This window comes from Megascapheus bottae, chromosome 17, assembly GCF_031878675.1.
Source record: "Megascapheus bottae isolate mThoBot1 chromosome 17, mThoBot2.hap1, whole genome shotgun sequence".
Lineage (NCBI taxonomy): Eukaryota > Metazoa > Chordata > Mammalia > Rodentia > Geomyidae > Megascapheus > Megascapheus bottae.
This window is the reverse complement of record NC_143525.1, coordinates 13,073,103-13,093,487: the sequence shown is the minus strand read 5'-3', so window position 1 is coordinate 13,093,487 and position 20,385 is coordinate 13,073,103. Positions and strand designations below refer to the sequence as shown.

Here is a 20,385-nt window from a genome sequence, read left to right as displayed (position 1 = left end):
CATTGTAACATTGTGATAGAGTTTTAATATAATAGTTTTTTATTGGGCTTTTAAAAAGTTGCTTTTAAACATAGCTGCTCAGGGATTAAATCAGATGGAAAACTCATTCTGATTCCACACATTACTATAAAGAAATCAATATATTGAGCTTCAGGGAGACTTAAAGACAGTTAAATGTTTCATAGTTTTATTGCAGTAAAATCTCGAGGTATCCCTTCACTTGGTAAAATCTCTGATGATGTTTTACCTATAGTCTGAAATGTATCTGAATAAGTCACTTGCTCCCACAAGCAGCTTTGTGTAAGTAGATGCATTCTGAGCAACTCGGCATGCCTTGGGTATTTACTGCCAGTAATTAGGGCATGTGAAACACCAAACTGTCACACATTTCACCACCAGGGGTAGGACTGCAAACACCAGGTCCTTGGTGAAAACTTAACACTGCATCACTGCTAGTTATAAGCAAATGCCAAAATGGGAACAAAACTGATTAGTGACTGTAAATCCACATAAACCAGCCACCAAGAGCTGCTTGGAACTGTGACCATGAATCTATAATGCTCTTCCTTAAGCACATATGGTACAGTGTAGCTGTATGGATGGAAATATAAACGCAGAAAAAAAACTAAAGGGCGGATGCAGGTCTGTAATTTGAATCTGGTCATATTCAGACATAACTAAGTGAAATACCAGCTCTTGTATATAATGCTCAGATTTGCACTTATCTATCAAATCCATAAAAAAACCAATCTTGTCCATGGTCTGAGTGGTTTCTTTCTTGGGTCTCCTTTCTCTTAGAGAAAGCTGTTGTAATTCTAATGTCGATGGTAGTAATCATCATCACACTGTCATTGCCAGTTAGCTTTCTTAGTGCCTCGTATAATTTTTTTCTTTCCAGTCCTTGAGCTCAGGGCCTGAGCACTGTTCTTGAACTTTCTCAAGGCTCGAGCTCTAGCACTTGAGACAGCACCACTTCTGGCTTTTTCCTATGTATGTGGCACCGAGGAATCGAGCCCAGATCTTCGTGCATGCTAGATAAGCACTCTACCACTAGGCCAAGCTCCCAGCCACGAGCCTGGTATAATTCTTTTTTTTTTTTTTTGCCAGTCCTGGGCTTGAGCTCAGGGCCTGAGCACTGTCCTTGGACTTTGTCAAGGCTAGAGCTCTACCACTTGAGCCTCAGCACCACTTCCGGCTTTTTTCTATGTATGTGGTACTGAGGAATCGAACCCGGGTCTTCATGCATGCTAGGCAAGCACTCTACCACTAGGCCAAACTCCCGGCCCTGGTATAATTCTTAATCTAAGTCTGGTGGTGTAACCACAGCTTCCTGCCTCCGGGAAGAGGACCTTCCAACAGGTGCAGACATGAAGGGGGCAGAGAGATCTGGCCACCAAAACCAATGACTTGGACCCTCGGGAATTTCACGATCGGAGGTGGGCGCGAGTAAGCGGGGGCGACCTGAGGACATTCCACCAGCTCCCAGCGCGGAAGTGGGGAAGCGCGCGGCCGCGACAAAGACCTGCGCCTGGCGCTGCACGCAGCTCGGTCAGCTCCCGAGGAACCCGGAGGCCTCCAGTGGGCGGTGCAGTTCCGCCGCGGTGTCAGAAATCTGGAGAACACAGCCTCCTGAATCACTTCCGGGGCAGGGCGGGGCTTCCGGTGGCGCGCGTGGTCTCGGGACGTCTCGCCTGGGGTCGTCCTTCGCGTCCGCACGTGCCGCCCGCTGTCTTCGCGATGCTTCCTCTGCTGCGCTCCGTTCCCCGCGCCCTGGGCGCCGCCGTCACTGGCCTGCGGGCCGCTGCACCCGCCCCGCCGTTCCGGCAGCTGCTGCAGCCCGCGGTCCGGCCATGCCTGCGGCCTTTCGGGCTGCTCGGTGTGCGCGCGGCGGCGGGGCGGCGGCGCGGCCTCCTGCGGGCCCAGCAGCCCTGCGCCTGCGGCTGCGGCACGCTGCATACCGAAGGTCAGTCCCGGGCCGTGGCCGGGCGCGGGGACGGGGGACCCAGGGACCTGGGGACCCGGGGAACGCGGGGGCGAGAGGCGCCTCGGGGCCGCTGCCATCCACTGCTCCGCCATCCATTAGGATGAAATCAGGTCTTCACACTTTAGTCTTCCATTGAGGTCCAGAGTCGGGGTGGAAGGCGTGGGTGTGTCGGTTGGCAAGAAGAAGAGAATAATTGGGTATTTTTTTCTCCCCTGTTTGAAGCAGGGTCTTGTCCTATTTTGTAGACCACGCTGTGTCTCCAACTCGAGAGCCCCCTTCCTTCCATTTCCCAGAATCAACCTCAGCTTCCCACTTTACAGAGGCAGGACACGGAGGCCCCAGAGTAACCACAGTACCAGGTTGATTAGAAACAGTTCCTCTTGGTCCCAGTTTAGCCACAGTAACTGGGATGATTGTTTTATATTTTATACCTAAGTTGGCTTTTTCTGAATCCGTATTTCCCTTTTAGGAGACAAAGCTTTTGTTGAATTCTTGACTGATGAAATTAAGGAAGAAAAGAAAATCCAGAAGCATAAGTCCCTACCCAAGATGTCTGGAGGTTGGGAGCTGGAAGTGAATGGGACAGAGGCAAAATTAATCCGGAAAGTTGCTGGAGAAAAGTAAGTACTGGTTCATGGACTGGGATCTCCAAGAGTACAAGCCATGACCACTGTCCCAGGCCATTCCCAGAACAGCCTCAGGTTAGACCCATGCTGGTAAAATGGTTTTCAAGATAGACCTGGACAATTTCATGAACTCCACATATGATATATTCACCAAATACAAATTTGCTGTGAGTTAATTACTGAGGAAACAAGTAGCACAAAAATATGTAGCTGGAGGTGGTTGGGATTCAGTTACCTATGCAAGAGAAACAGAATCAGTTTGATTGTGTTTTAGTGTTGTTAAAATAGGACTCTGAAGGGCAAAATGCAGGATATTGGGGCCCAGAGATTGGCCTAGTGGTAGATTGCTTGCCTTGTATGCATGAAGACTTGGGTTTGATTCCTTGGTACCACATACATAAAGAAATCAGAAGTCATGCTGTGGCTCAAGTGGTAGAGCTCTAGCCTTGAGAAAGCCCAAGGACAGTGTTCACACCCTATGGTCAAGCCCCAGGCCTGGTAAAAAAAAAAAAAAAAAAAAAAACCTCAGTGCCATTGAAGCTCCTGTCTGTTCTCTACCAGCCCAGAGGTGAGAGGAGTCACTGTGCAGCTATTAAAATGACTCCTAGGGGCCAGGCGTTTGGCCTAGTGGTAGAATGCTTGCCTAGCATGCATGAAGACCCAGGTTCGAATCCTCCATACCACATATATAGAAAAACCCAGAAGTGGTGCTGTGGCTCAAGTGGTAGGGTGCTAGCCTTGAGGAAAGCCCAAGGACAGTGCTCAGGACTTCAGCTCAAGCCAAGCATTGGCCAAAAAAAAAAAAAAAGATTCCTAGCTGTCAGTTCCAGTGCTGGTGGCTTTAATGCTGTGAATTCAAATCCTACCCACTGGCTGGATACTACAATATGTAACTCCTACATAACAGGATGGAGTTACAATGTAACAAGGCTATCACTAGGGTAGAATTGGGCTTGTTCAAATCATTCCCCTAAACCACTTTTGTGCTGTTTCGTGTTATATGTAATCCCATGACAGATAAACAATTAGCATCTCTTGTATTTTTGTTTTTTTAGCTGAGATTTGTGCATTATTTATTTATTTTGAGGGGGGAGTGGGTCATTGGGCTTGAACCCTGGGCCTGGGTGCTATCCCTGAGTTTTTTCTCTCAAGGGTAGTAGCACTCTACCGCTTTGAGCCATCTGGTTTTCTGGTTGTTACTTGAAGGTAAGAGTCTCATGGACTTTCCTGCCCAGGCTAGCTTTGAACCTCAGTCTCAGCCTCCTGAGTATGAATAACTCGAATTACAGGTGAGAGCCACCAGTGCCTGGCATAACTTGCCTTATTAAGGGTGTAATTTATTTGTTCTAAGTGCCTATCACCAATTGTATTTGTCATCAAATTCCTAAAGCAGTGCCCTTTAGCAATCACTGTATTCCTTACCCCGTTGCTGTAGCACTTGACAACTATTTAAGCTGCTTTGTCTGGAATTACTTATTTTGGACATTTTGCCTAAGTACAGTCACCAATGCATGGCCTTATGTCTGTCTTTTCACTTACCATGCCTTCAAGTCCATTTTGGTGGTAGTATTTTTTTTTCCTTAGACCTCTTGCTCACTCAGCTTGTACTTTTACTACTTGAGCCATGCTTTTTGCTACTTATTTTAGAGATGGAATATTGTGGGCTTTTCTTGGTAGGCTAGCTTTGAGTTACACTGTTCAGGATCCCCGTTTTCTTTTGAGGCTTGAACTCTGGGCCTGGGTGTTGTCCCTGAGCTCTTCAGCTCAAGACTACTGCCCTACCCCTTGAGCCACAGCACCACTTCCAGTTTTCTAGTGGTTAATCGGAGTCTCATAGGTAAGAGTCTCACAGACCTTAGCTCCTGGGCTGGCTTTGAACCAACATCCTCAGAACTTATCCTCCCAAGTATCTAGTATTAAAGGCGTGAGCCACCGGCACCCGGCTTAGGATCCAGTTTTCTCAGTAATTTAAGATTACAGATGTGAGCCACTGATGCCAACTTTTGCTACCAGGGTTTGAAAAAGGCTTTACTCTTCTCCATTGGTGCATACATATACTGGCTTGCCTTTTCATTACCATAACAAAATCCCAAGTCAGGCTACTTTTAGTGCTTGCTTAGTATATTCAAAGACTCACTTCCCAGCATTATCCCCCAAAAGCAGGGTGGGATGGTTTCATGCTTGTCATTCCAGCTATTCAAGGAGCTGAGCTGAGAAGATCAGTTGGAGGTCAGCATGAGCCAAATGTTCATGAGGCCGTTCCCCATACCCCATCTCAGCCAACAACACTGTGTGCGGTGGCATGTGCCAGTGAGCCTGGCTAACATGTTAGGTGTAAAGAGCTTTGGCTCAGGTCTCTAGACGTGCAGTGGTAGACAGTTGGTAGTGGCTGCTTTCAGACAGGGTTCTGAGATGATGCTATGTGATGTGGCAAGAGATGGAGCATTATGTGCCTGGTTTCTGCTCCTCTTATAAAACCACTGACAATTTTTCATGGGAGCCCCTGCCCCCCTAAAGATTTTAAGCCTAATTACTTTCCAAAGACCCCACCTCTAAGCAACCATAGTTTCCATCTTTGGGGGCTGGGGTTAAGCAATATAGCTCAGTGGTCGGTCCCTGGTTAGCATGAATGAAGCTCTGGGTTTCTTCCCCAGCACTGGCCTGCTTAGTGTCATTAACTTTGGAGATTAAACTCTTAAGCTCCTGCAGAGTTGCAAACCATAGCAGCACAGAATTTTTTGTTTGTTTTTTTGGCTATTTTGCTGGTAGGGATTGAATACAGGCCTTTTTCTTCCCATCCAGTCACTTGGGCTTTTTAGTGGCATGTCCAAGAAAGCAGAGTTTTATATTTTTAGCTCTTTATGTTAAGGTCTATGGTCCATGATCCACTTTGCACTAATTTTTTTTTTTTTTTTGCCAGTCCTGGGGTTTGAACTCAGGACCTGAGCACTGTCCTTGGACTTTTTTCTCAAGGCTAGAGCTCTACCACTTGAGCCTCAGCACCACTTCTGGCTTTTTTCTGTGTGTGGCACTGAGGAATCGAACCCGGGTCTTTGTGCATGCGAGGCAAGCACGCTACCACTAGGCCACACTCCCAGCCCTGTGGGCAGATTTTATACTGAAAGGTTTTTGTTTTTTATAGTAGAGATATACAGAAGATATACAGTTTTTTATAGTAGAGATATACATTCACATGTGTTTGGTAGTAAATGCATTTCCTTTCATCTGTTCCCTCATTCTCTCCTATTCCTTCCCTCCATCTCTTCCTAAGAGCTGTATAATTTGCTTTTGTCATTGTCATTGTCCAGTGTGCTCCCCTGCACTTTTGCATGTGCTGTCCTCAGATTTTGTGGTCTCCCACAGATACACAGGTGCATGCACCTTATCCTAATGGCTGTGTAAAATTCCATTGTATATAAGTACCACATTTATGGATCCACTCATCTATAGTGGGGACATCTGGGTTGTTCTCATATCTTGTCTATTGTGAATAGTACGGCAGTGAACATGGAGGTGCAGGTTCCTTAATTCCTGGCTCATGATGTCTGGATAGATGCCTAGGGGTGGTATTTTGAGGAACCTCCACAGGGTGCTTTCCAGTATGGTTTGTGGTGAAAGTCTTTTTTTAAAGGGCCTCTGGTCCATCTCACCACTCTTCACTCCTACCCAAGAGTCCCCTGGAGAGACAAGGTGGGCAGTTTCAGTTGGCTGCGGCATGAAGTAAACAGTAGACATACTACAGCTAGGACTAGGATGTATGCCTGCTAGCATTATTGGAAGTATGGATGTTGGGATCAAACCTAAGGTCTTGCACATCCTAGTAGACATTTTACTTCTCAAGTTATACCTTGGCCATGTCATTTACTTCCAGCCATTAGCATGTGTCTCAGATTCAATTTAGGCACACCAGCTGGGTTGTTGGGGTTTTTTTGTTTTTTGTTTTGTTTTTGCTGGTCGTGGGGCTTGAGCTTTAGGCTTGCATGTTGTCCCTGAGCTCTTCAGCTCAAGGCTACTGCCCTACCTGTTGAGCCATAGCACCACTTCCAGTTTTCTAATGGTTAATTGGAGATAAGAGTCTCAAGGTCTTTAGTGCTTGGGTTGGACTTGAAACGCAATCCTCAGATCTCAGCCTTCTGAGTAGGATTACAGGCATGAGCCACTGTGCCCAACTCAGCTGTTTTTTGTTTTGGTTTTGGCCAGTCCTGGGGCTTGAACTCAGGACCTGAGCACTATCCTTGGACTTTCTCAAGGTGAGAGCTCTACTACCTAAGCCACCTGGCTTTTTCTATATATGTGGTACTGAGGAATCAAACCCAGATTGTCATGCATGCTAGGCAAGCACTCTACCACTAGGCCAAACTCTGGGTCCACTCAAGCCATTTTTGAAGTTGTACAAATAATTCAGAAATATAGCCAATTAGCTCTGTAGCAAGCCCATTTTAACTTACTCTACATTTGGCCAATTACGTTCTTACTTACTTTTCTAGGGTCACAGTCACTTTCAATATTAACAACAGCATCCCTCCAACCTTTGACAGTGAGGAGGAGCCCACGCAAGGGCAGAATGTTGAAGAACAAGAGGTAAGCCGTGTGTGCTCTTGCCAGCCTTTGTCAAAAAGCAAAAAGGATCGCTTATTTCTTATTTCTATGATTGGGGCCAGCATTAGCACTAAGGCTTTGGCGTCCCTTTCTCTGGGGCTGAATACATTGCTGCCTGCAGTCTCAGGCATATCATTCTGCTTACGATTGTTCTCATTCACAGTGCTCTGTCTCCTGGGGTTTAATCTTGGCCTCAATACTTCCTAGGCTAGGACTTTTCAACTTCAGCCTTGTTTATCAATGGTTACTTTGGAGTTATTGCCTAGGCTAGCCTTGAATCATACTCCCTCCCAAGTAGCTAGGATTATAAGCTTGAGCTTCTTGCTGCTTGGCTTCCTGTGTGCTCTCTCTTTCTCTTTTCGTGGGTCATAGGGCTTGAACTGGCCTGGGCATTGTCCTTGTGCTCTTCAGCTCAAGGCTACCACCCTACCCTTGAGCCAAGCCCCACTTCCCATTTTCTAGAGGTTAATTGGAGATAAGAGTCTCATGTCCTTTTGAACCTTGATCCTCAAATCTCAACCTCCTTAGTAGCTAGGATTACAGGCGTGAGCCATCATGCCCATTGTGTTCTCTTAAAAGAAAGGAATTTAGCCCTTTTTTTTGTGTGATGGGAAAATGTTTGATTATAATTAGGGTTTTACTTAACCCAAATAGGGAAGTCTGAAGCCTCAGATTTTAATACTTAGCCAAGTGGAACACTAGGAAGTAATATACCTGACCTAGAAATCCACCACTATGATGGTCGAGGTCTCCAGACCATCTAGCTCAAAGACCTGGCATGAAGCTTTTGTGAAGGCATGTCATCTTCCTGTCCTGGAACTGCATTTCACAGCTTATGAGACTTTACTGTCATTTCAAGGATGATCACTTACTGACCAACCATGTGTCCGACTTTGAGTCTAGTCTGCAATAGAGGATTGGAGTCACATTGGAAGGGGGTCTTTAAGGGCTTTTGGCCACCTCTGATGTATGTGTGTGTGAAGAAACCTGCCTAGGAGGATGGAGATCTGTTAGCTGGAGCTGGAATTCTAAAACTGACTCTCAAGCCCATTATAAAAAGTGGTGTTGGAGCCAGGAGTTTGGCCCAGTGGTTAAGAGTGCTTACCTGGCATGCATGAAGACCGGGTTCGATTCCTTGGTAGCACATATATAGAAAAAGCCAGAAATGGTGCTGTGGCTCAAGTGGTAGGGCTCTAGTCTTGGGAAAGCCCAAGGACATAGGCCCTGAGCTCAAGCTCCGGGACCGGAAGAAAAAGAAAAAAAAGTGGTGCTAATGGAAATGGGGCATTAATATTTTGTTAATCAAGGCATGGACTCTTCCACGAAAAGCATTGCCGACTTGTTTTTGTTTCCCCAGCCAGAACTGACATCCACACCCAATTTCGTGGTTGAAGTTGTAAAGAGTGATGGCAAGAAGGCCCTGGTACTAGACTGTCACTATCCAGAGGATGAGGTATGTGGGGTGGAGTGACCTTTGTAGATTCTTCCAGCATGTACTCCAGGCAGAAGATGAGTGAGGATGAGGAGGGAACATGATTAAAACCTGGGGAGACTCAAACTACCAATCATTTCTTTGTATATATTTGGCCTGTTTTGGAAAACTGTTCAGTTTCGCTATTTTCTTTCAGATTGGAGAAGAGGAGGAGGCTGAGAACGACATTTTCTCTATCAAGGAAGTTAGTTTTCAGGCCACTGATGACTCTGAATGGAAGGATACGAATTACACCCTCAACACAGATTCCCTAGATTGGGTAAGTGCTGGGCAAGATGGGAGTTGGCTGGAGTCTTGCAAGGTCCTAGCTAGTTGAAGGACAGGAAGAAACATTGTCATTTTAATTGATGTTGTACTAGATTGTCTTTTTAGAAACACTAGTAAATGTTCTTCCTAGGCGTTATATGACCACCTGATGGATTTTCTCGCCGACCGAGGAGTGGACAACACCTTTGCGGATGAGCTGGTGGAGCTCAGCACAGCCCTGGAGCACCAGGAATATATCACCTTTCTTGAAGACCTCAAAAGTTTTGTCAAGAGCCAGTAGCGCTGTGAGAAACAGTGAAGGCCTTACTTTTACAGCTACATTTGGCCAGTGAGCAGACCTACCCTATAACTACAACAGAATCATGTGCTTTTCAAATTGTTATCATCCTAATATCATGGGGAAAAAATAGCAAGTTTAAATTATACTGCACTCATGTGTACTATTCACCCCGTATTTTTTTTCTGTACAGATTTATTTCTGGATTTTTGTATAACCTGATAGAGAATAAAACTGTTTTGTCTCATCCAAAATAATTGTTTTCTATGCATTGAAATACCACAAATGGAGGTGTTTGAAAAGTTTTAATACAAAATAAGTTATAAATAAGAGGTTTGTAAACAGAGACCCCCTTTCAGGGACTGAGTTGTCTTGAACCCAGCAGAACAATGTGTCTCAGTAGATTCTAGAGGATCACAGCCCAAGTGTCACACACCTGTGGCCAAGAAAAGAAGTTAGCATTAAGTTGAATTCTGGCCAGGAAGAGTTATCCCATTCAACATGTGGTTAAAAGTCACGATCACCAGCAAAAACAGATGGGGAAATCCTAGGACTTTCAATAGAAAGGCTAGGCCAGGTGTTCCAGCTCACACCTGTAATTATAGCTACTCAAGATCTGAGAACAATTTGAAGCTGGCCTAGTCTGGAAAGTCTATGAGAAAACTGGGCATGGTGATTGTGTGGCTGTCATCCCAATTACCTGGAAAGCATAACCTGGATCAAGGTCCAGGTTGATTTGGGGGAAGAGAACATTAGAAAATGAAAGAGCTGGGCGTGTGGCACAAGCGCTAGAGTACCTGCCTGCCAACTGCCAAGCTCAAAATTCTTGAATTCAGACCTTAGTACCATCCCAAAATACACGGTCAGTTGCAATGTACTCTTGGAATTGCACATATCAGTTATGATAGTAAATGAGATCACTGGTGTACTTTATCAAATACATCCCATGAGCATTATTCAGGCTTGTCTAGACCTCTGCTCTGCAGTGCCTAACAACTACACTGAAGCCAACAGCAGCACTGCAGGCTTCAAGCTAAGACCAATACCTGGAGATGAATTGTCAAGTATTATTGTTATTATATATTTTTGCCCTGAAGCTTGAACTCAGAGCCTGAGCACTATCCTTGGGCTTTCTCAAGGCTAGAGCTCTGAGCCACAGCACCACTTTATCTCCTGTAAGAGGATTGGTCAGAATGAGTAAAATGACCAGGTTTCTTGCCAGCTTAGCCAGCTTAGCCTGCTAAGGATTTCTGTCTCTTTAACCTTGACTCCCATCGGTAACTCTGCCCAGGTGGCTCAGCACATCCGATCCCCCTGACCAGCTGCAGACCATTGTCGCATCACAAATGTTCCAAGTCCTTGTTCAGCATTACTGTCAGCACTTCACAACTGGTGGAGTGGACTCCCAAGTGTCTACTTCTCAAGATGCTAAACTTGGAGCCCACTGAATTGAATTTTGGCCTTCCTGTGCTATTCCCCCACCCTTCTCATCTTTGCTGTGATACTTCTTACCCCCAAAATGTTTTTTTTTCTATCTGTTCTAGAGCCAGTGCTGCCATGCTGTGGCTGACTGCTGCACAGCACCTTTTTTTTTTTTTTTTTTTTTTTTTTTTTTTTGCCAGTCTTGGGCTTGGGCTCAGGGCCTGAGCAGTCCTTGGATTTTCTCAAGGCTAGAGCTCTACCAATTGAGCCTCAGCACCACTTCCGGCTTTTTTTTTTCTATGTATGTGGTACTGAGGAATCGAACCTGGGTCTTCGTGCATGCTAGGCAAGCACTCTACCACTAGGCCAAACTCCCGGCCTGCCCAGCACCACTTTGTTTCACCACTGCTCTGAGTTACAGGGCCCTGATAAATAAGTGAATAGTGTGAATTCTCAATAAAAACGCAGATTAACCTGTAGGCATACACAAAGATTAGGTAATGCATTTCCCCACTTTATAAATGGCAGTTTTCCTATGCTGTTTAGGCTGGTCTTGAACTTCTAGGCTCAATCCTTGCTTTAGCTCTCCAAGGAGAGCTATGGGGCTTGAACTCAGGGCCTAAGTGTTCTCCCTGAGCCTCTGTGTGCTCAGGGCTGGTGCTCTACCACTTTGAGACATCTCTCTACTTCTAGTTTTCTAGTGCTTAACTAGAGTCTCACAGACTTTACCAGGCTGGCTTTGAACCAGGATCCTCAGAACTCAGCCTTCTAAGTAGCTAGGGTTACAGGTGTGAGCCACCAGCTCCTAGCCATACTGCTTTTTTATTTTTTAGGCAAGGTCTCCCTGTGTAACCCAGGCTGGCTTTGAATTCTTGAACTCTCCTGTGACAGCCATCTTAGTGTTGGGATTACAGAAGTGTACCACTTGTGTTCTCTTTTCAATTGCCTCTTCCATTCTCTTGAGTTGTTGTTCAAAGCTTCAAGGTTCTTGAGTTCTTGGTTCAAAGCTGCAAGGAGGTTCATACTAGCTCTGCTACCATCTGTGGTTGACACACATTTGTTTTCTTAAGAAGCTGAGACCATCTGAACCTGTACCTTTTCAACTGTTCTCCCTCTACTTGAACTAATTTGTAAACACGTTAAGTACCTACTCACATGCCAGCCTCTGGGCATAAAAATAAAATGTCCTTGCCCTCAAAACAGACAGGAAACAGGAACTCCAGTATATAGGAAATATGGCCTTGGGTACAGCTAGAGGAGTGACAGCCCAGAATCAGCCCTGGGGCTCGAACTCAGGGCCTGTACATTGTCCTTGGACACTTTTTGCTCAAGGGTAGCACTCTGCCACTTGAGCCACAGTGCCACTTCTGGCTTTTTCTGTGTATGTGTTACTGAGGAATCGAACCCAGGGCTTCATGCATGCTAGGTAAGCACTACCACTAAGTTATGTTCCTGGCCCTCAGCCGACTGTTTCCATGTGGAAGCAGATTTTACTGAGCATCTGGCATGTCCTAGTGCTCAATAATCTGGAAATTCCTCTTACCTCAGACTCTGGACTTTCATATGGATTATTACACATTTACAGTACACTATGGTGAGACTGGCTCTTCTACCAAGTTAAGGCCTATAAGCCAGATGGCTCCTGAACCCTTCTGGGTGGCCCTGGATGTCAACTTGAATTTCCACTTGGGGCAAGAGGCTCATGTTGGACTTTGGTGTTGCCTTGCTGTGCTTCCTGTCCACAAAAGTGATCCCTGGATGGCCACTGGTATTTCACAGTGGTGACCTGGTTTAAGCAGTGCCATGACCACTGCTGCTGATCCAGCAAGTAGCCAGGTGCCCTGATGCTCGGAGCAGTGGTCTGCCATGGTTCTCGCTAACTTCCCTTCTCTAAGAAATGGACTGCCCTTTTAGTTTAAGTGACTTGTAACCTTTTTTAAAATCTGAGGAAAGATGCTGGCCTCAAACTTGGGAGCTCCTCCAGCAGCCTCTTAGGTACTATGATGGGTTACAGACATATGTTACCATGCTCAGCTAACATGTATGGAAATCATGCTGATGCCCCGATGCTCTTACCACTGCTGGCTCCGGTGGGAAGCTTACCAGACAGTTCATGAGAAGACATGGTTTTTCTTCTGTCCCACCAGTGACTGAGAACAGAGGGGTGTGAGGGCAGTGTGCACTGTGTTCATTTACACTGTCCTCTAAAGAGGAACGAAGCTTCTGCTCTGTCAACTCTGGACACTGAAAAAAAGTTCAACCACAAACTAATCTGAATAACTTCATAGCAAACAGGCTAAGACACCCAATTGGTGCCAAACAATATAACTATGGCTCTCTGGGATGGCTTGATTCCACAGGGCTTTAAAGATAGTCATGGGGGCTGGGAGTTTGGCCTAGTGGTTAAAGTGCTTGCCTAGCATGCATGAAGACCCGGGTTCGATTCCTTGGTACCACATACATAGAAAAAAGCTGGAAGTGGTGCTGAGGCTCAAGTGGTAGAACTCTAGCCTTGAGAAAGTCCAAGGACAGTGCTCAGGCCCTGAGCTGAAGCCCAGGACTGGCAAAAAAAAAAAAAAAAAAAAAGATAGTCATGGGGTCATGACTGCTAGGATCTTCTAACCAATTTCCATCTACTCATATCTCTAAATTAATGCTCTCCATTCCTAATACAAAACAGACTGCCACTGTGGCAGGAAGAAACCTCAGGGCCAGCCAGCCACTTTCTAACCTCCCTCTGCTGCTGCCATCCCCTGCCCACCGTGTCCTTACCAGGAAACCGGTAGTGTCTGCTCCCAGATCTGTTTGTGCTAACCGAACTTGCTACTGTAACTGTGATTTAATTACATGGTATAATCAGTGATACTGTACAGTTTCATTTTTTTAAAAATAATTAGCAGAAAGTAGGAAAACACTCAAAAAAATGAACTGACCTTAAAAAAACAAAAACAAAAACTACTGAGTTAGAGGAAACATAGAGTTACTCATGGTAGCTTGAGCCTAAAATTCCAGTTAAGGTGGCTGAGATTGAAAGGGTGGTAGCTCAAGATCAGCCCAGGCAGTGGCCTATGCCTGTCATCCTAGGTCTGCGAAATGCATAAATAGGAGGATGACAGTCAGGTTAGCCTAGGGAAAATATAAGAACCTAGCTCAAAAATAAGCTGGTGTCCAGGTTACTCTTTAGTCTTCACTATTTAGAACACAGTAAATAACTAGGATGCCCTAGCTATTTAGAATGCTAAGACCTGGAAGACTGAAGTTTTGAAGCCAGCAAAATGTGGGACTGGTGGTATGACTCAAATGGTAAAGCACCAGCCATGAGCAAGAAATATGACAGCTTGAGGTCCTGAGTTCAAGCCCTGGTATTGACACAAATAAATAACAGCAGCAAAGGGTCAGAGTTGTGGAGTAGAGCAGCTACCTAGAGTATAAGGCTCTAAAAACTCTAGTACCTATACACACCCAAACATGTACACATATACATATACACATCCACACACATACACATGAACACATACAAGGAAATAAATGCTAAATTTGCATATTCCACTTTTCTAATCCTTTTTTTAATGACATAGGGTCTCACTACCAGTATTCCAGGCTTAGTCTTGAACTTGCAGTTGTCCTACCTCCGCCTGGCAAATTCTGGAAGTGCAGGCATACAACACCATGAGTAGCATTCTGTTTCGTTTCTTGACTAATTTTATAGAATTGAAATTGAAAATTGACTATACAGTATAGGAATTGCTTATGTTAAAAAAGTTTATTCAGGCTCCAGGAGCTTGGCCTAGTGATAGAGTGCTTTCCTAGCTTGCACGATCACCCGGGTTCAATTCCATGGTACCACACACATAGAAAAAGTGGTGCTATGGCTCAAGTGGTAGAGATTTAACCTTGAAAAAGCTCAAGGACAGCGCTCAGACCCTGTGTTCAAGGCCTAGGACTGACAAAAAAAAAGTTTTGAAAATCTAAACTTACCATAAAATATTTTTATAATGCAACTTATAAAACTTCAGCAAACTTCAGGTCCCCATTGTTTCTGAAAAGCAGACTTCTGCGTGTGAGTGTGTGTGTGTAGTAGTAGTAGTTGTTGTTGCTGTAGTAGTAGAATTTGTACTCAAGGCCCTGCTTTTACTAGGTAAGGTGCTCTACCACTTGAGGCATGCTCCTACCCTTCTTTAAACACGGTTGCACATTTATGCGTAGGCTGATTTAGGCCACAATCCTATTCTTCCTGAATAACTATAATGGCAGGAACATACCAGAAAACCCGGATTTTTATTGATTAAGATGGGTCTCACAAAGCCTGGGCTGGCTTCTCTAATGATCTGAAGCAGTGGTGCTTGTATGGGGAGGTGTTTGCCAGTTTCCTAGCTGCCCATATTCTCACCGTGGGTAATACATGCTGGCAGTTATGAGCACAAAATTGAAGACAGAGGTGTGCAGTCAGCTCCAGCTCAACTATGGAAACTCTTCAAATGAAAAGTAGATATATGTGGGAAGAGGTGGCCCAAAAATCTCAGTGCAGTCCTGGTGGCTCACACCTGTAATCCCAGGTATTCAGGAGGCTGAGATATAAGGCCCAGCCTGGCAGAAAAGTCTTATCTCCAGTTGACTACCAGAAAACCAGATTTGAAACTACGGCTCAAAGTGGTAGAGTGCTAGCCTTGAGTGAAAAAGCTCAGGGACAACACCCAAAACTTGAGTTCAAGCTCCACAATTGCAAAAAAAAAAATAAAAGTTTGTGTAGAACACTTACATGAGAAGGGATGTTCAGGCCACACTGACACACGACCACGCCATTTACTATGCTCATATTGTACCTGGAAACAGATTTAAGATCTCAAGTCTTTTCAGGCAACAAATTTGGACAAGAGGAGGAAACCCCATTCAGGGATAGGAATCAGTAATGCTGAGGTTTTTTAAGTCTTACTTTGTACACACAGGGCAGATGAGGGGGTTTGTTTCCCACTCGGCCAGCATGATGCTGAGGCACTTCTCATCAAACTGCAGGCTCTTCTCATACTCCAGAAGGATGGACTGTTCTGCAGGACAGAAGGTAGGACTGTCTTGTAATTAGTGCTTCCCCTTCAGACTCTTACTTCACCCAGGGGGGAGAGTCAGGCAAGACCACCTCAACAGTCACAGCTGTTCACTGTTCTCCCAAGCTACTTTCATTTTACTGGATCCTTCCCCTCCTACCTGCCACCTCCTTGGGGGTGGAAGTCTAAGGGGCAGGTCACTTTCACACACTTCTGGAGGTCCTAGGACAGACATATGGAATGTCAGACTCTTGAGGGCAATTTGGAGAGCTGACATTTACAAACCAAAGTGATCAGTTTCCCAATGTTTGTATACTTCACCCCCCCCCCCCCCAGTCCTGAGGCTTGAACCCAGGGCTTGAGCACCGTCCTCGGGCTTTCTCAAGTCTAGAGCCCTACCACCTGAGCCACAGCACCACTTCTAGCTTTTTTCTATGTATATGGTAACAAGGAATCGAACCTGGGTCTCCATGAATGCTAGGCAAACACCCTGCCACTAGACTAATTTTCTGGCCAGCCTAAAGTTTGTATACTCTTAATCTATGTTGTTCAGATTCTGTGTGTTCACGTTCAGGAACCTTGCAACAGTACATAATATGTGCTTTAGTCATCAGTGTACAAAGATTTATAAAGAACATCTGCCTTTGAAGAGTTTACCACACATATTAGGGCAAGGACCAGAAAACTAAAGCCTCACTCATTTGTTTCTGTTTCTATAGTGTTAACTTTTCTTTAATTGCAACATGCAGATACAAACAGTATAAAATGTTTCCTTTCCTATATTTCACAGAAAAGTGCCAATTTCTTCTTCAGACTTCTTTATTGTGGAAGGAAGGGTAGCTTCTCATCACATAGTCTGGAGCTGGCCTGGAATTCACAATCCCTTCTGGAGTAGCTGGGATCACAGGCCTGAACACCACTCCTGCCTTCCAACACCTGCTTTAGAATGCTTCTTCTGTTTGTAACATAGTAAATGATCACTTTAGAATTTTCAGTTATACACCCCTATAGGCAGCTTTAGTGAGCTTCACCACTAACAAGTTTTGTAGGTGGGAAAGGGAAACAGAATCAATTTTAAACAGGTACTAAGCCAGGTGCTAGTGGCTCATGCCACTAGTTACTCAGGGGGCTGAGATTTGAGGATCCTGGTTTGAAGTCAGCTTAGGTAGAAAAGCCTGAGACTTGTATTCCATTAACTACCAAAAAAAAAAAAAAAAAAAAGGCAGTAGTGGAACTATGGATCAGTTAGTACAGTTAGTAGAGTGCTACTCTTGAGCATTGCGAGCCAAGAGCGCTAGTCTTGAGAAAGCCCAAGGAGAGTGCTCAGGCCCTGAGTTCAAGGCCCAGGACTGGCAAAAAAAAAAAAGTAAATAAATAAAAAACTACCTCTGGCAGGAGCTACAAAGAGGAAACAATATCAACAAATGAGAAGCTCTTGGCCCAAAGCCTACTACCTTGGAGACTGTTACTGTGGGAAGAGACTTCTGGATAACTGACAAAACAGAGACAGAAGAATAGGAATTAAGAACTAATTGGACCCAGGTGCTGGTAGCTTACACCTATAATCCTAGCTACTCAGAAGCCTGAGCTCTGAGGATCATGGTTCAAAACCGGCCCAGGCAGGAAAGTCCATGAGACTCTTCAATGAACCCACAACCAACAACAACAAAAAATAATTAATTCAGATTCCAGGACAGAGCAACATTAGAATAACTACAGCTACACAGGAAGGGCTGTTTCCTGGAGTTACCTTCATCAATCAACTCCTGTTGTATTTCCTCTAGCAGAGCTAGGTGCGCTGGCAACCCCGACTGCAAGAGAAAGTAGAGTTATCATATCAAATCTGAATCCAGTGGAAGAACACTTGCCTCAAGTTCAATCTCCAATACTACCAGAAAACAAAGTCAAACAAACAAAAAGGGAAAAAACTTCACATCAAAACCAATGAACAAACAAACTCTGAATATACCACAAAGCCCCACGGTGATTCATGCTTGGTTTACCTGATAAAACTGGCCAAGTACTCCCAAAGAATTGGCTGACAACTGGGGTAAATATGGTTATGCTGGGATGTCATCAACAAATGGTCAAACTCTCCAGTATCAAAATAACAGCACCAAAGTTGGGGGAGACAGTATAGAGAAACAACTAAATATATGTCCTTTCAAGGATATGTAACCAGAGGAAAGCACTCTCTTATGGTGGTATGCATTATGATTATGGTGGTAAGCATTCTGTAGGCAAGACACATAGATGCCACTGATAAATGTATCCTTACATGGTGCCTTGATGGTTTCAAAGCAGTCTCCCAAATGTTTTGTTACATAGATCTCACAATGATGATAAACACTATCTTTTTTTTTTTTTTTTCAGTCATGGGTCTTGAATTCAGAGCCTGTAAGCTCTTTTTCTCAAGACCTCAAGAATAGTGCTCTACCACTTTGAGCTACAGCACCACTTTTTGGTTTTCTAGTTGTTCACTGAAGATGAGTTTCACGGATTTTCCTGCCTAGGCTGGCTTTGAACCACAATCCCCCTATCTCAGTCTTCTGTGTAGGCAGGATTACAGCCACTGGCACCTGACTCATTTTTTTTTTTTTGGCAGTAATGGGATTTGAACTCAATACCTTGTGCTTGCTGGACAGTACCAGATTAGTCACACCCACAGTTCCTCCCCCTTTTTAAGAGCCATTCCCAGTGCAGCCATGCAGAGTCAAAAATCTCCAAGAGAAGGGCTGGGAATGTGGCTGAAGTGGTACAGTGCTTGCCAAGCATGCATGAAACCCTGGGTTCAATTCCTCAGTACCACATAAACAGAAAAAGCTGGAAGTGGTTCTGTGGCTCAAGTAGTAGAGTGCTAGCCTTTACCAAAAGAAGCTCAGGGATAGTCCTCAGGCCCTAAGTTGAAGCCCCAGGACTGGCAAAAAAGAAAACAAGATGCTTGGAGCTTTTCTTGGTGTAGTACCATCCTTGAAAGCACAAATCCCACTCTAACCTGAATCAAGGCTTCTGGACAGTTCTCCACAGAAAGTAAAGAATTCCATTCTTCCTCCATTATCTCTTGCACTAAAAGCTTATCTGGAGCCCTCCTTGGCATACTGCCACCAGCTTGACGGTACTTGTTCAGGAGCCTGTCGCGGTTATTTCTCATTCTCTCGAGACATCCCTTAGGAAAAAAACAGGAAAAAGATTTGGGTGGGAGGGAATCAATTCCATTAGAAAATAACACATACATATGAAAATGGATGCACTGTATACATAAACTGCATTTTTTTTGCCACTCCTGGGGCTTGAACTCATGGCCTGGGCACTGTCCCTGAGCTTTCTTTTTGCTCAAGGCTAGCATTCTACCACTTGAGCCACGGCACCACTTCTAGCTTTTTCTGCTTTATATGGTACTGAGGAAGCTATGCTTCATCTATGCTAGGCAAGTACTCTACCTCTAAGCCATATTCCCAACCACTACTTTTTTTTTTTTCTTGCCAGTCCTGGGGCTTGAACTCAGGGCCTGGGCACTGTCCTTGGACACTTTTTGCTCAAGGCTAGCACTCTGCCACTTGAGCCACAGTGCCACTTCCGGCTTTTTCTATGTATGTGGAACCGGGGAATCGAACCCAGGGCTTCGTGCATGCTAGGCAAGCACGCTACCACTAACTCAAGCTACCGGCCTTGCTTTGTTTTTAAATAGTCAAAATAATCAATACATAACCTAACAATAAGATAGGGAAGGGATGAGTTGGGAGGGGTGGTGAGAATGTTCGGGGGTGACACTGATCAAGAAGCATTGCATTCACAAACTGCTTTGGTGAATGGCCACTTTCTTACACAACTACTTCAAAGATAATTCTAAAAATTCCAAAAAAGAAACATTCTACCACGTAGAGAGCAGCCCTTGACAGCCAAGAATTTGTTTCCCTCCAAGTGTCAGTGCCTAAGGCCGAGAAACCCTGCTGTACGTATGTTTTTCTAGCATCGGGTTCTTTTCCTGGGCTAGATCTATCCCTTCAGCGAGTCTTTCTGAGGACAGAGGCAGTGTTTTTACTCTCTGTGAACTCTGCTGATTTCGCAAGCCCGAACTGGAGTGAGGTACGCCTTCCCCGGCACTTGCAGAGCACTTTCTAGAACACAAACAAGTCAGTCGCCAGATAAGGACCCAAAGTGCTTAGGTCAGCGCTCCCGGACCAGAAACAGCAGGTGGCGATGCAACTTGTATAGGTGGGAACGCTGCGGTCACCATCTCACACCAAGTCTGGAAGAAGAAGAAACCCTAATCCTAAATTAAGCTTTCCACCGGGGCCAAAGCCACCCGAGGGGCCGCGGGAGCCAACCCGTCGGGAAGCAGCGAGGCCGCGGCCACACCTGCTCCGAAGCACCAGGCTTGGATCCGCCGTCCACCTCACCGGCCCGGCGCTCACAGGGCACGGGCGGAGACAAAGGCAAGACCGACGACCGACGAGATGGCGTAGGGAAGCGACCGTTGCCTAGCCACACTCACCAGCCTGAAGGTCTCCTTCCAGGGCGGCGAGCCCACCTGCTTATACAGCGAGCGGTGCGGAGAGCCGCCGGGATCCGACATCTCCACAGCCGGAGCGGCCCCTCTAAGTCCCGCCCTCAGAGAGAGCGCACGGAACCCTGGAAGTTGTAGTTTCTGCAAGGAATTCTGGGAGGCGTCTTAC

The 20,385-nt window shown here is 45.4% G+C and overlaps 2 protein-coding genes across 4 annotated transcripts; one reads left to right on the top strand and one right to left on the bottom strand.

Moving 5' to 3' along the window:
* Positions 1 to 1,665: 1,665 nt before the first annotated feature.
* Positions 1,666 to 9,508, top strand: C1qbp (complement C1q binding protein). Its single transcript, XM_090349834.1, has 6 exons — positions 1,666 to 1,963; positions 2,454 to 2,604; positions 7,098 to 7,191; positions 8,567 to 8,662; positions 8,838 to 8,960; positions 9,099 to 9,508. Exons 1-6 carry the CDS (start codon positions 1,738 to 1,740, stop codon positions 9,246 to 9,248), a joined length of 840 nt encoding a protein of 279 aa, XP_090205960.1. The 5' UTR covers positions 1,666 to 1,737; the 3' UTR covers positions 9,249 to 9,508.
* Positions 9,509 to 9,533: 25 nt separating this feature from the next.
* Rpain (RPA interacting protein) lies at positions 9,534 to 20,285 on the bottom strand. 3 transcript variants are annotated; one of them, XM_090349838.1, is made up of 7 exons: positions 20,205 to 20,285; positions 18,705 to 18,875; positions 17,460 to 17,520; positions 15,601 to 15,712; positions 15,427 to 15,490; positions 12,744 to 12,911; positions 9,534 to 9,681 (listed from the first exon to the last, which is right to left on the bottom strand). In XM_090349838.1, exons 1-7 carry the CDS (start codon positions 20,283 to 20,285, stop codon positions 9,652 to 9,654), a joined length of 687 nt encoding a protein of 228 aa, XP_090205964.1. In that variant the 3' UTR covers positions 9,534 to 9,651. The 3 variants fall into 3 exon arrangements, with proteins under 3 accessions (XP_090205964.1, XP_090205965.1, XP_090205966.1); XM_090349839.1 differs by having other exon boundaries at positions 12,771 to 12,911; XM_090349840.1 differs by lacking the exon at positions 20,205 to 20,285 and adding an exon at positions 19,892 to 19,971.
* Positions 20,286 to 20,385: the final 100 nt, after the last annotated feature.